Source organism: Vespula pensylvanica, chromosome 9 (genome assembly GCF_014466175.1).
Source record: "Vespula pensylvanica isolate Volc-1 chromosome 9, ASM1446617v1, whole genome shotgun sequence".
NCBI lineage: Eukaryota > Metazoa > Arthropoda > Insecta > Hymenoptera > Vespidae > Vespula > Vespula pensylvanica.
The window spans coordinates 1577347-1590682 of record NC_057693.1 but is presented as its reverse complement, the minus strand read 5'-3'; the positions used below and the strand labels follow the sequence as shown (position 1 = coordinate 1590682).

At 33.4% G+C, this 13336-nt stretch overlaps 2 protein-coding genes across 2 annotated transcripts in view; one reads left to right on the top strand and one right to left on the bottom strand.

Moving 5' to 3' along the window:
• The first annotated feature begins 1031 nt into the window (after window positions 1–1031).
• LOC122631742 (neuropeptide-like 1) lies at window positions 1032–13003 on the top strand. The gene is given in 6 exon segments (XM_043817796.1): window positions 1032–1186; window positions 8183–8598; window positions 8690–9519; window positions 9866–10034; window positions 11529–11673; window positions 11675–13003. Coding segments are annotated over 6 exon segments (1704 nt in total). The 5' UTR covers window positions 1032–1111; the 3' UTR covers window positions 11744–13003.
• A 195-nt stretch (window positions 13004–13198) lies between these two features.
• Window positions 13199–13336, bottom strand: part of LOC122631834 — a 1618-nt gene continuing 1480 nt past the window's right edge. Inside the window, exon 3 of the mRNA XM_043817982.1 lies at window positions 13199–13317. Within this exon, the coding sequence (XP_043673917.1) occupies window positions 13199–13317 (119 nt within the window). The remainder of the gene's footprint in view (window positions 13318–13336) is intronic.

The window sequence follows — 13336 nt, the reverse complement described above, 5'->3', positions numbered from 1 at the left end:
AGAAAGAGAGAGAGAGAGAGAGAGAGAGAGAGAGAGAGAGAGAGAGAGAGAAATGGGTATACCAATGTATGTATATTTAATGTTGAAAATAATAAAGAAAAAGAAAAGAAAACGAAAGGAAAATTAAAAAAAAACTCGTGTCGATTTTCATTCATCGAACGGATTATTCAGTTTGGTGAATCGTACATTCGTTCGCAAATATATATATATATACACACGCACACATACACACACATACGTTTTGAATGGATACGAATACTCAATACTCTTCATACGTAAACAACGCTTGAAATCAAATTTCCGGCCGTCGTGGAAGTGTACGCAACCGCGCGTGCATGTCGCATTTAAAATAGTTATCTTAGCTCTGATGCTTTCATTAACATTTACGAATCAATCGAGTATTGTTGAGATACGTGTTTTAGACTGTATATATCGCTGATAAAACATACAAGTTGAAGATAAAAGTCGAAAATGACGTTTTTAGAGTACACGATTTTACTATATGCAATATATATGTATATATTATTTTAATTTTAATTAAAAGATATAATCTGTAGAAATTTTACAAGCTTTGCTATTAGCAAATAATCAAGTTTGGAATTAAAAAAAAAAATAGATGTACGAGGTAAAGATTGCGCGGGTGTGTTCAATGAAATACGGTTGTACAGTAGAAGATTGAAGGTACAATTTTGGTACTTTTTCTATCTCTTTTTCTCTCTATTTTTTTCCCTCAACACGCAATAATCTCTGCATATTAGCTTCGGTCGTGATTTTTAAACTGCCTTTATTCCCTTTCTTTCTCTTTCTTTTTTTCCTTTCATCCATCTCTTTCTCTTTTTCTCTTTCTCTATATATATCTCTCCCAGGGGTTGGCTCGGAAAGCTAGAAGCGTATGAAATATACGCGTATTGCGTGCCGGTTACATCATTTGGTGCAGGTGTGCGTAAATATCAACCACCATTGGGTATGTAGGAGGGATTTCGACCCCCCATTCCTATGGGGGGTCGAAACGCCTGCGCGGCCAATATCCTATATAAGGAGGCAACGCTGTTCGAAGCGGTACTCACTTTTGGAAATCCGTCTAGAAAGGACGCGTGGTATCTTCACGGAAATGGGCTTCACTGGAAGCAACCTGGTAAAGCTTCTTCTTTACATCGCCATAGTCAACGCGATTTTTCTTCCAACGGTGAGTTTTTCCTGACATTAAATGTTTTTTTATATCATTCATTTTGTTATTTTCTTTTTTTTTTTTGTATTCTTTGAATTCAAATCTTTTCTTTTCTTTTTCTTTCTTGCTTTTTAATTATGTGTGTAAAAGTTAAATAAAAATTTAATAATACGTTCGTATTGATTTAGCCAAACATTATTTCGACCATTTTAATGACTTCTGAGTGATTTCTTTATTTTTTTCTTTTTATCACAGTGGACTTTAATTTCGTACAATCGATTCATTTAATCGAGTATAATCATCGAAAAGCGTATGAGAAACTATCGGGGAATGTTCGACGATACGTTGAATCGAATTAATGGTACGTGTAGAGTGTTAAGTTCGTTACTCGTACGATTTTCACTGATTGCAAGATCCAAATAATTTGGATGGCTTTAGGATTGTGTTGTAAGAGATTGGATTGCTTAATGGGATTACTCGTGATTACTATTATAGTTTACGAGAAAGCGAATATTGTTGTGAAAATCGATTTATTTAGTTTCTCATTTTCGTGACAACACGTTTCATTTTCTTTTTAACTTTGTGATTATCAGTGAATTAATATACGGTCGTAATAAAAGTAATCTTTGATAACGTCCTTTTCATATCACGAATCGTTTGAAGCTTTATTTTCAATGGATTTTAGCATAAAATAAAAGTAAAGTAGCATAAGTAAAATATTAAAATATCGCGGAGATCACCGTTAAGCTCATTGGCCTAGATTCTTTGTACGAACTGCAGTGCACACTTTTTTAGCTTGTGACACAAATTACGTTTTTGGTTTGATAACTAGATAAATGTGAATAAAATCTGAAACGTATTATGAATGAATACGTTAATTAATCGTTGTTATATCTTTAAGAAATAGGCGATCTTCTTCATGCATTTTATATTTTTATTTTTATTTCGTCTTAGCAAATTTTTTTAATTTAATAACGTCGATTTAATGTATAGATACTACTTTATATACATATATTTTTTTTCTCTCTCTTTTTCATTTTCTTTTCTAATAGTTTCTTGACGCGAAGAACTTCTCCTCTTAAGTCTTTTCGCAAACTTTTCTGTCCTTTCTTTTCTTGACTACTTTAAAAACCTAGCTACTTACTTATTCTCTTGGCAAGATTGTCTCTCTGCGAAATATGTTCTCTCGATAGTAAAACTCATATTCTCTTCTTCATGAAAAATGGATATGTCAGGTTATTTGTATTAATATAGTATCGTCGGAAGTTCAAGTTAAAAAAAGTGAGAGAAACTTAGAAAAATATTTCATTTTTTTTTTTTTTTTTACAGAAAGCTTTTTTTATCGGTATCTTAACGAAGAATGAAAAAGGAAAACCTTTATAATTATTACATATTTTTAACGTTCTATCGTTCTTATCGGTATGTAGGACATAATCGTCGAGAAAGTTTAATCCTAATTTATATCTCTTCTCTGGTACGTGCGTTCAACACCGTTTGACAAATTTTATGTTTCTTTCTACGAACTCATAGCTCACAAGATTTCATGTGAATGCTCCCTTGAATTATTACTCGTAAATGCGTCCACCAACGCGATTGCTGTGAGCGTAATACGAATGAATAGACAGCAATTAACTTCCTCTCTCTTTTTTCTTTCTCTTTATACCTTTCTAAAAATAGAGTCCTGATTTCGATTTGGATTTTGGCTAGAGGTAAACTAGTTATTGAGTTCCTATAACAACAGATTCGAGAAATTTCGTTTGTTCTCTCTCTCTTTCATCGATTATTTGTTATCAAATTTCAATAATACTTCATTATATCAAATAAAACGTTTCGAAATACGGGAGAATTCCCGATCATTCGCTAATTATATTATTCGTTTATCGTACGTTTCAATGAATTGTAAAATTTCACGTAGTTTTCAGTTTACATTCTCGACCGGTTATCGATATAGATAACTTCGTTTTATTGCATACCATCCAGGTTCTTTTTTTTTCAGCGCGCACATCAAAGTAATTGCAAAAAGTAAAAAAAAGGAAAGAAAAATAAAGAAAGAACTTTATATAGGAATTCCAAAGATTTAATTATCAAATATTTCATTATTAAAATTAAAATGTATGCGGATAAATAGTCATATAATGGAAGCAGAAATGCAGGTATCGGGAAGAAGTCATTGTTCTCTTAAACGAAGAAAACAAAAGGAATATGTATATATATATATATATGTATATAACTTATGCAAAGATCAAAAAGGAAAGAGATATCATGAATATATTTTGTGCGTTGTGTTTGTAGTATATAGAGACTATGTCAGTTAAATGCAGTAGAGGTTGTAAGCACCAAAGGACAATTGTCTGTTTCCCTTTCTTAAAGTTTCTTCCTAAATGGATTCCTAATAGAATATCGAAGAACTTCGTAAACTGGGACGTTTCTCCGACGTAATCGTAGAAGAGAAAAAATATTGAGAATGCGGAAAACCAAGTACTCGCAGTGTTATATTTAGTTCTTTATTGAAAAAGATTGTTCATTACATTTCTTTTTTAACTCTTTTCTTTTTTTCGTTTTAACCGCTAAAGAAAGTTAATTACGAGTTCCGTCAAAGATCGTTCGTTCTTAAGAAGCTTGAAGACTTTCACGCCAATCGGATTGGTAAAGGAACATTCGAGGTATAAAGTCTGACGTTTAAACGAGATCTTAGGCGAAGCGAAAGGCAAAGGGGAGGGTAACGAATCTTCTAAGAAGATCCTGTTTCGCTTTTCAAGTAGGTAGGTATGTACGTGTAATTGAGCGGGAATACTATATAGGGTGGGATCAAAGTAACGCAGCTCTCTCTGTCTCTCTCTCTGAAATTTCTTGACGAGATAATTAATATGTGTAATTAATGAATTAGATACTATAACAATATCATGCAATATTAATTGACGAATAGAAATTATTTATACTTTTCTTTTTTTACGCGATAATTAACGCTGGAAATATTTTTTCCTTTGTTTTACGATAAACGTAATGTTTATGATACACGATGTAATTTTAATATCACGAATCAATTCGCAAAACCTTACGTGTGAACAAAACACATTAATCATATTCGCACGGACAACGCACGATGTCGTCTGATACGTTGCTGTCTATGGAACGGTTCGCGTGCTATGATTTATTGTTGTCATTTACAGCAGCGAAGAGTGTGATCAGTAGTGTTTCCGTTGATGAAACTTCGACTGTTTTTCTTTCTTTTAACTTTTCACAGCTGGAAAAATGAATTTTGTTATTTACGTTTTTCAAAATTTCTATATGTTTTATTTTAGCTTTTTTTTCTTTGCGCGTGTGTATATAGATACGTGTACGTAGGTGCGTGTTTTAAGAGAACAAGAAAATGATGATAAGCATTAGAGTTTGTGATAATCCTTTAATGCTATTGATCTTTATTCTATTCATATATAGCTGTTTCTAATTAGTGGAGCGTTTAACAATGAATATCCTCTACAAAGGATTGGCTTAGGAGTATTTTGTAGAAGTTAAGCTTGAAATAACGATGCAGAGATCTCTCGGATTACTACAAATTCATAGATTCTGATCGATTAAGATTTCTCTTTGTGGTTTAGTTTTTTAATATTTTGAGAATTATATATTCCATGGGCTCTCTGTTTATTTATTTATTCGTTTATACGTATATATGCTTTTATCCCTCTTGCGAGAATATTTTTCCGTGGGTGTTACTATCGGTATTGATTGACGAAAAGTAAACGATGTTAATGGTGCAGAATCGTCCTTTTCAGAACGTCCAAATGTCGTTCGAAGGATCAGCTTGAAGGTTTCGTATCGATGTATCAACGGTACGCCATTATAAAGTGACTTAGTCTCTCTCTCTCTCTCTCTCCCCCTTTCTTTATCTCTCTTTTACTGATCAAGCTCCTTTTTCTTTTTTCTCATCGGATTATCGATGGTCGTTCGTGCGAAAAGCCTGTCATCTGGTGGGCGTTACGACTTTGCTCGATGAACGTGACGAGAGGATATAATAATTTATAGCTATAACGATTATTTTTTAGAAACGATAGCTTCTTTAACTCTCCAGATTTATCTTTCGTATGATTCGAGTAAATCGTTCGCTAAAAGATAACAATTGAAAGAATTCAATGTTAAGATGTCAGAAATATTTGTATGTTTTCTATATTCATATATTTATATACGTATAGTTGCACAAGAATATGAGGACACAATATCGTCCTTTTCTTTTGAAGAATTCTGCTAGAGAACAATTTTGTATTTTTCAATAGATCTCGATATAGGTATTCACTTTTCATCTCTTTCTTTTTATTTATCTTTCGTTCTTCTATTTTCTGGAAAATTTAAAGCTTTTCGTTTGGAACGAGGTCGAGGCATTATCATCGCTACGAACTGATATCCGATTTCTTTTAAGCCAATTCGTGCCTCGTATTACGTCGATATATCGGTACCACCGCTTTTCTACGACGGTCCTTTTTTTCCACGAACTGTAGATGATTTATGAAAGTCGGCTATGCTACGTAGAAAGCGAATTACTTTCGCGGTTATTCGAACGGTTAGTTTCGGTTAGTTAGAAATTTACGATGGAAAATTAAACCGTTTACGTTTCTAAATCGAATTCGAAGCGGAGAATGGATCGACTATATTCGATTGGTCAATCGATCTTCTCGATTAGATAGGTTTGAAATTTTTGTGTTTATTGTGAAAATAGTTTAAGTGTTTGACGATCGTTACGGAAGGTAGTTAAATATCAAAAGTTCATTCGTAAAAAGAAAGATTCAAAAAGCTTCGTCGTTCTTACAATAAAATTACGTAAAACTCGTTTTTTTATTGTACCGATAAATCCGATAAACCTGCCTTTGAAAGAATGTTTCCTCGGAAGGAAATAAATCGAAGAGAATTCGACGATTGGTTAACTTTATTGCTATTTCGATGTCACTCTTCTTTTCCGTCGGAGATTTCACAACTCGAAGGTCCAGCTTTTATTTGTGATTTTTTCTTTTTTTCTCCTACTTCTTCTTTCGTTCAAGTTTCTCTCTCTCTCTCTCTCTCTCTCTCTCTCTCTCTCTCTCTCTCTCTCTCTCTCTCTCTCTCTCTCTCTCTCTCTCTTCTCGACCTTCCAAGTTCGATATTAAGGCGAACGATATTACATTGAATATAATAAAAGTAAGATTTATTGGAGATTATACTTCTTAACTTATTTAAATTTTATTATCAGATTGTTTCTTTAAATTATTATCAGTTAACTATAATAATAATTTGTTTTTAATCATAATAATTAGGAAGAGAAAAGATTTCAATATTTGACTGGGATTTTGTATTATTTATACGAGTTAATTGCATCCGATCGTTCCAGGAATGCTCAGCATTCCAACATAAGTCGAGTTCAAGAGTTAGTTGAAAGTGCAACTTGAGGAATTTCATTTAATCTTGTGCGACAAGGACGATTAACAGTGAGTTTTAATGAGACAAGATAGTTACCAACCACACACTTACCTCTCTCTCTCTCTCTCTCTGTATGTAGGTGAATATAGATGATACATAACATGATTTCATTAACTTGAGATTATTCCTAAGATTATTATAACATTGGGTTGGAATAATAATTAATATTGGAATTTTTAATAGTTTATATTTAAATGACGCTAATATTTTTTATAGAAAATGTTTAGTATTTTAATAAATAACAGACATTGTTGAATTTTGTATTGAAAAAATGTTTGGTACCTTATATTTAAATAAATAACATTCTTAATATTTTTTATGGAAAATATTTTATATCTAAATCAAGAAAGAATACACTTTATATATAAATAAATAACATTCTAGTATTTTTTATTGAAAACTTTTAGTATTTTATACCAATATAAATAACACACTGTAGAGTATTTTGTTTACTGATACACTTTTTCGTATTTTATATTTAAATTAAAAGCAACACTTTTATTTCTTAATATCGAATATTCCGACAATAATTTCATCTTTACATATATATAAACGTATCGTGTTTTCCACTGAAATTAATTACTGAAAGTAATTAATAAACGGAATCGAAAAGGTATAGTTTAGTATTTCAAGAGATACCAATAGAAAGAGAATCAATTTTACTAACTAATCCGATTGATTTCCAATAATCAACGGAAGGAGATTTGGGAATAGAATTTTTTTGCAAAGAGAAATTTTAGAAGATAGAAATATATGGTTGATATCGAAATCATGTTTACGATTTAGAGATTACATTAATATGTATGACTAATGCGAAACGTTGAAGCGATGAAATTTATGTCTGACACTGTGACGGTCATTTAATAACGTTGCAGCTGTCGGCCGATCCTTTTGGTGAATGGAAATACATATGAATTAATTACTGCATAATGTTCAGAGGAACATCGTGAAATATCACGAAATAAATATTCAAATCTTTTATTTCTTTTTTCTTTTAATATCACAGATATCAAATCCCATTGAAATTTTCTCGAAATACATTTCTTCCATGTATTTATTGAAAGTTCATAGGTGGGACACCAACGTGTTCATGCGTGAAATTCGGGATGTATTTTCTTCGTTTTCTTTCCAATTTGCGATCAATGCATATACATATATGAAGACTGGTGTAATATGAAGTTTGACAGGATCGATATCTTGTATTGTGCGATTGGTATGAAAGGAGTGCTGTAATGTCTCCGCTCTTTCAACATACGTGATTCCGCTTAGATGAAAGGGCTTTGTATGATAGAGAAATATATATATATATATATATCACATTTCAACGGAAAAACCTTCATCGAACGATGAGAGATTTTAAAATTGATTTTATCAGCTAATATTTCCAAGTTTGATGATATAAATGATCGATCTCGTTAGTGATCTTATTTGTAAATCTAGAATATGGTACTATATCTATATACCTCTCTTATTACTTTCTCATATAATGACTTCTTATTAAAAATAAATAGATAGGTAGTTTCTTTTTCGAAGCATCACTCGAGTATACAAATCGATTTACTGTTACAGATTGTATGTCAGGAAGAAGAGAACAATAATCAATGCATACCGAAAAAGGACTTCATCGCACTTTTGCGTCTTCCAGAAGCAAGTTCGAATTTGGCAGCTTATTCGCGAACGGCTCGGATTATTCAGGATGCAAAGAATCGTAACGACATGGCTCATTTGAAGGCACTCAGTACCGAGGAAAACGACGACTCAGAGATTTGTATACCGGTTAGTCTCTACTTGGAACTTTTTAGAGATCCAGCGATGCGAGCTCATTTGACGTCGATCGGTAAATCGTCCAAATTACCGGAATATCCGTTCGGTCGTTCGTTCGAGGACGTCGAAGAAGAAGAGAAATTAACCGAAGCGGGAAAACGAAGTCTCGCGACTTTAGCCAAGAACGGTGATCTGCCAGCTTCTATTCAGGAACGTGAAAGGTGAGAGATTCCTTTGTTTTCTTCGTTCTATAAACGTACGTACTTACATAAAAGGAATTCGAAGAGTTTATTTCATTTATGAACTTAGCAGGCACAGCTCTTGGACCGACAATAGGTTGGAAGCGTTATTAAAACGTTTGATAAATGAAAACTCTGCACGAAATGTCGCAGAGATTCTACGCCAATATACACTTAGCAATGGAGAATTGGATATAGAATCTTTGTTACGTGATTATCCTCATGCGAAGAGAAACGTCGGTTCATTGGCTCGAGACTTTGCTTTGCCACCAACAGCTGGTAGAAGAAACATTGCTTCTTTAGCACGCGATCACATACTACCAAATGGAAAGAGGAATATCGCTGCCCTCGCAAGGGACCGAGCTTTGCCTTCGCCAGGCAAAAAAAATATTGCTGCCTTAGCTAGGACATATATGCTACCACAGTCAGGTAAAAGGGAATACTTGCCAGAAGAGATGTCATCGATGGAGAGAAGGTACCTGGGTTCTCTGGCTCAATCATCTGGATTTCCTCTTCGTTCTTACTACGAGGAAGATAAGAGAAATGTAGCCTCTTTGGCTAGAAATTCAGCCTGGCCTGATTCCATGAAACGAGCTTATGCTATTCCACCCTACGGTATGATCCTTCGTACTATGAACCGACAAGGACGATCCTTGAAGGACAAGCCCTTCGAACTTTATCAACTGGTTCGCGAGAGATACGACGATGAAAACTCTGGATCTTTTGGTGACGATCAATTGGACTTTCTGATGCGAGATTCGGACGATAGGAGAACGAAGAGGCAGATAGATTTCTCAGACGAGTATCCTTTGCCCGTCATGCAGAATGGGAACGTTCTTGATTACGAGGAAATGATCGAAGCCCTTACCGGACAGTATCCAAACACGGAGAAGAGATTCATGGGTAAGGATGATTTAAAAAATTTCTCTATAACGTTAACGATCTTTACTATTTCTTACATCGTAATAGTAATATCAATGATACTTGCAGGTACATACTTTCATATAGATTAATCTAATATATAAATTGATAGATCGTCCCTTTACCATCGTTTTAAGTTTTTGAGAGATCCAATGTGTCCTATCGTCAATGCCAATCGAAAGCTCAGTTATTCGTGAAAAGTAAAAAATCAAATCGACTATTTACGACATATTGGATCTTGAAATTATCGTATATTCCTACAGTTCCTTTCGCTTCCTTTTTGGAAGCGAAATTTTAAGAAAAAAAGAAACAAGATTCTGACTCTCAGGAACGGAGTCGACTTCGTTGGAGTTACCAGTGGACACCTCGTTTCCCGTGGGAGATCTCGAGACGTTTCAACCAAGTAAGAGACATATCGGGTCTCTGGCGCGGCAAGGTTTGCTACCATCGCTCAGGCCGGCACGATTCTCGCGATCACCCCGATATCTGGTCGACAGGTCAGACCATTAGGCTCTCGTCCGTGCGCCTCATTTTCTTCGTGTTCTCTGCAAAATCTTCTCCTACTTCGATGTGATGTCGTCACGTTGTCTGTACCTGCAATCAGTAGACCATTGTTGCAACGATATCAAATAATTGTTCAAACGATATCTCGTTCTCGTTAGAAACAGAAATTGGCAACAAGAACAACAGTAACAACAACAGTATTATGTCTAATCTCACGAGTATCGTTTATGAAAATTCACCGCCTATCGGAAATCGTCTATCTCTTTCTCTCTCTCTCTCTCTCTCTCTCTCTCTCTCTCTCTCTCTCTCTCTCTCTCTCTCTCTCTCTCTCTCTGTCTTTTCACAATCTTTCAATCGTCTTTACGCTCTTCAATTGTGTCGTCCTCTCGGATTCGTCACGGTATATAGGTGTTAACATTTAAATGTATATCATTCGGTGTCGTTTTTCGATGTTAGATCGACTAGAATCTAGTCACTAGATCGTAGCTCGATGTTAGAAGGCTACTTTTTTTTATAGAGGGTCAATGTCTGTATATAGTTATTTCGTACACTTTTGTCTTTATTTTTCATACGTATATCATCCTTATCTTTTTTATATATTATAATCACACTTATCACTAGATATTTGACGAGTTTTTTATTCTTATTTTTTATGGGTAAGTGTCGTTATGATGGCTATCCAGAGGAAACAATGTCATTGACACTTTGTTATGGATTTAATTGGAAGGTATGAATAGTGAAGAATTATTTTGCATTCATATACAAGGGTTTCCTTGGATACCATTGATGCAATTGATGTTGAATGTTGAAGGCAGTTGGAAGCTGAAGTGCTCGCGGAGTCTAAATGTGAAGCGAAAATAATTATCTCTGTTTTTGAAACGTATTCATTCGGTCCAGACTTCTCGATAAAATGTCTCGAGCAGAACCAACAAGATGCTACGATCTTTTGTTCTATCCTTGTGAAAAGCTCTCATCAAGTGCTTATGGTTTTTTTTTCTTTTTTCTTTTTTTTTTTTTTTTCATTGTATTAACCCTATTTCTATATTTCTTTTGTTTGAAGAAAACAGCTGTCACGATCGAGTCACTATAGTTTCTGGTTAAAAATCTATATATACATATATATTTAGACTCTGATTGCACGAGCATTAATTTGATTAGTAACGCAATAGTATAGATAAATAAATATAGTTTATATGTCGCTATAAATGAAGACGATGATTGGTAATAATTAATTGATTATTTCCTTTGAATGTACATCATTTTTTTCATTCTACATATTTCTAGATATTATATTATATGAGAAAAAAATATTACGAATCGTCGTTGGGTTATATACTATATGATAGGTGTTTAGTGTTGAATAGATCAATAAATAGCAACTGTGTTAGATCATAGAAATTATGACTGATTAGATATAAGATGTGTTTGTGTGTATATCGATAAAGTAGGAATCGTTTCTGGTGTAACAACACGTCGATCAATTTCAGGGAGAATTCCGCAGATGGGCCCACGTCCAACTACTCCTCCCACCCGACGACTTGGTCGTTAAGGCCCATTTTTGGTTCTGGCTCTCCCAGAACACGCTTTCTTCAGTCTTTATGCGGGAATTGTCACCATGGCTTCCGAAGATACCGTTCTATTACCGACGGACGATAATTCTCTTCATCACCGACTGTTTAAATTGTTTGAATCGTGCAAGTAGCGATGGGTATAAACAATGTATTCCTAACGTAGCAGTTGTAAAATACTTATTGAAACTTTGAAGATTTTTAGCTTTAAGAAAAAACGCTTTCTATTTTGATCTTTAAATTATTATAAAAGAAAATAGTAAAGATTAAGTTAATGAAAATTTTGTTAAATACCAGCGATATAGGTAAAATTTAAAGCTTGTAAAAGACTGAACCGACAGACCCATCGTTACATGCGAGATTCATAATTACTGGCTCATTATCATCGATGATTAAATTATCGTCGTATAAACGTCAACGGAATCATATGTAATCTACGAAGTATCGAAAAAACGACGAAACAAATAGAAGAATACCTTCCGTCGATGTATATATTTTGTAAACTTAACATTTCGTGCTTCTTTATCTATGTACGGTATCTGTTCATTGAAATTACGAAAAATTACGAACACTTCTACACTTACGATTTTACAGTAGACGATTTATTTTTCTTAAAACGAATTAGATTAGAACAAACTACTTGTCAACTTCGGTCTTTGTTATATCATTTCATTAATTATGAAAGAAATGTAATCTTCGTCGTGAGAGATACGCGTTAACTGACAATAAATAACGACAATAATTTTCTTCTCGATACTTAAAAATATTATAAACTAAAATTGTTCAAATGACTAGAACCGTTCCTAAGACAATAAGTGTATCGCTCGATTGTAACTGCACGCGCTTCTATTCTTCTTCTATCTTATTAATTATTATTCTGCGTAAAAGAAAATTTTTAAATATTCATTTTCTTCTTAAGGAAAACTATCTCTTTAAATTTCCTATCTACTCCTTTTTCGAATCGATCATCGTCTTGCTACGATAGAACGGCTTACGAAGTCTCAACGCAATCTCCTTGCACGTAGTAAACTTTCACAATGTAAAACCCAGATTAGTGATTACGATATGCATAACGCGAATTCGTTTCTTCCTTCGTACGTATTACGCATAATTCGACTATTATTAATGAGATCGTTGTGTATAAATGTATGTGATGTTGTATGTAGTAATTGTATAAATATCAAGAGAGATGGTGGAATTTTCGAACATGAATAGTTCGCACGTTGAGAAAATTTTGAGGGAGGCTTTCCACTCGGAAACGTTTCCAACTTATTGCTGTGGATGACATATAAACGAGTTTACGATTCTTTGTCATTACGATAATGTATTATGTGTTTAATTATACTGTAATGAATAAACAATGTGACAATAAAGTGGTAATAGTATTGAAATAATCAACAAATTATTACATTGATAAAGTTATTTTATTTTTATTTATAATTTTGAAAGGAAGCTATTAAAACATTTAAAAAATTTGTATACATGCATATATATATATATATATAATTTATTATATATATATTATTTAAAATATATTTACATGGAAATATTAAAACTTATCATTTTCGTACATCATTAGAACTTGAATTTCAATTATGATTACTTACGTTACCTTGATTCTCGTTATTAGAATTGCCATTGCCATTAACTATATTACCATTCTCTCTATCGTTGCCGTTAGATACATCATTATCACTGTGACTATTTTCTGAATTATTAATTATTAA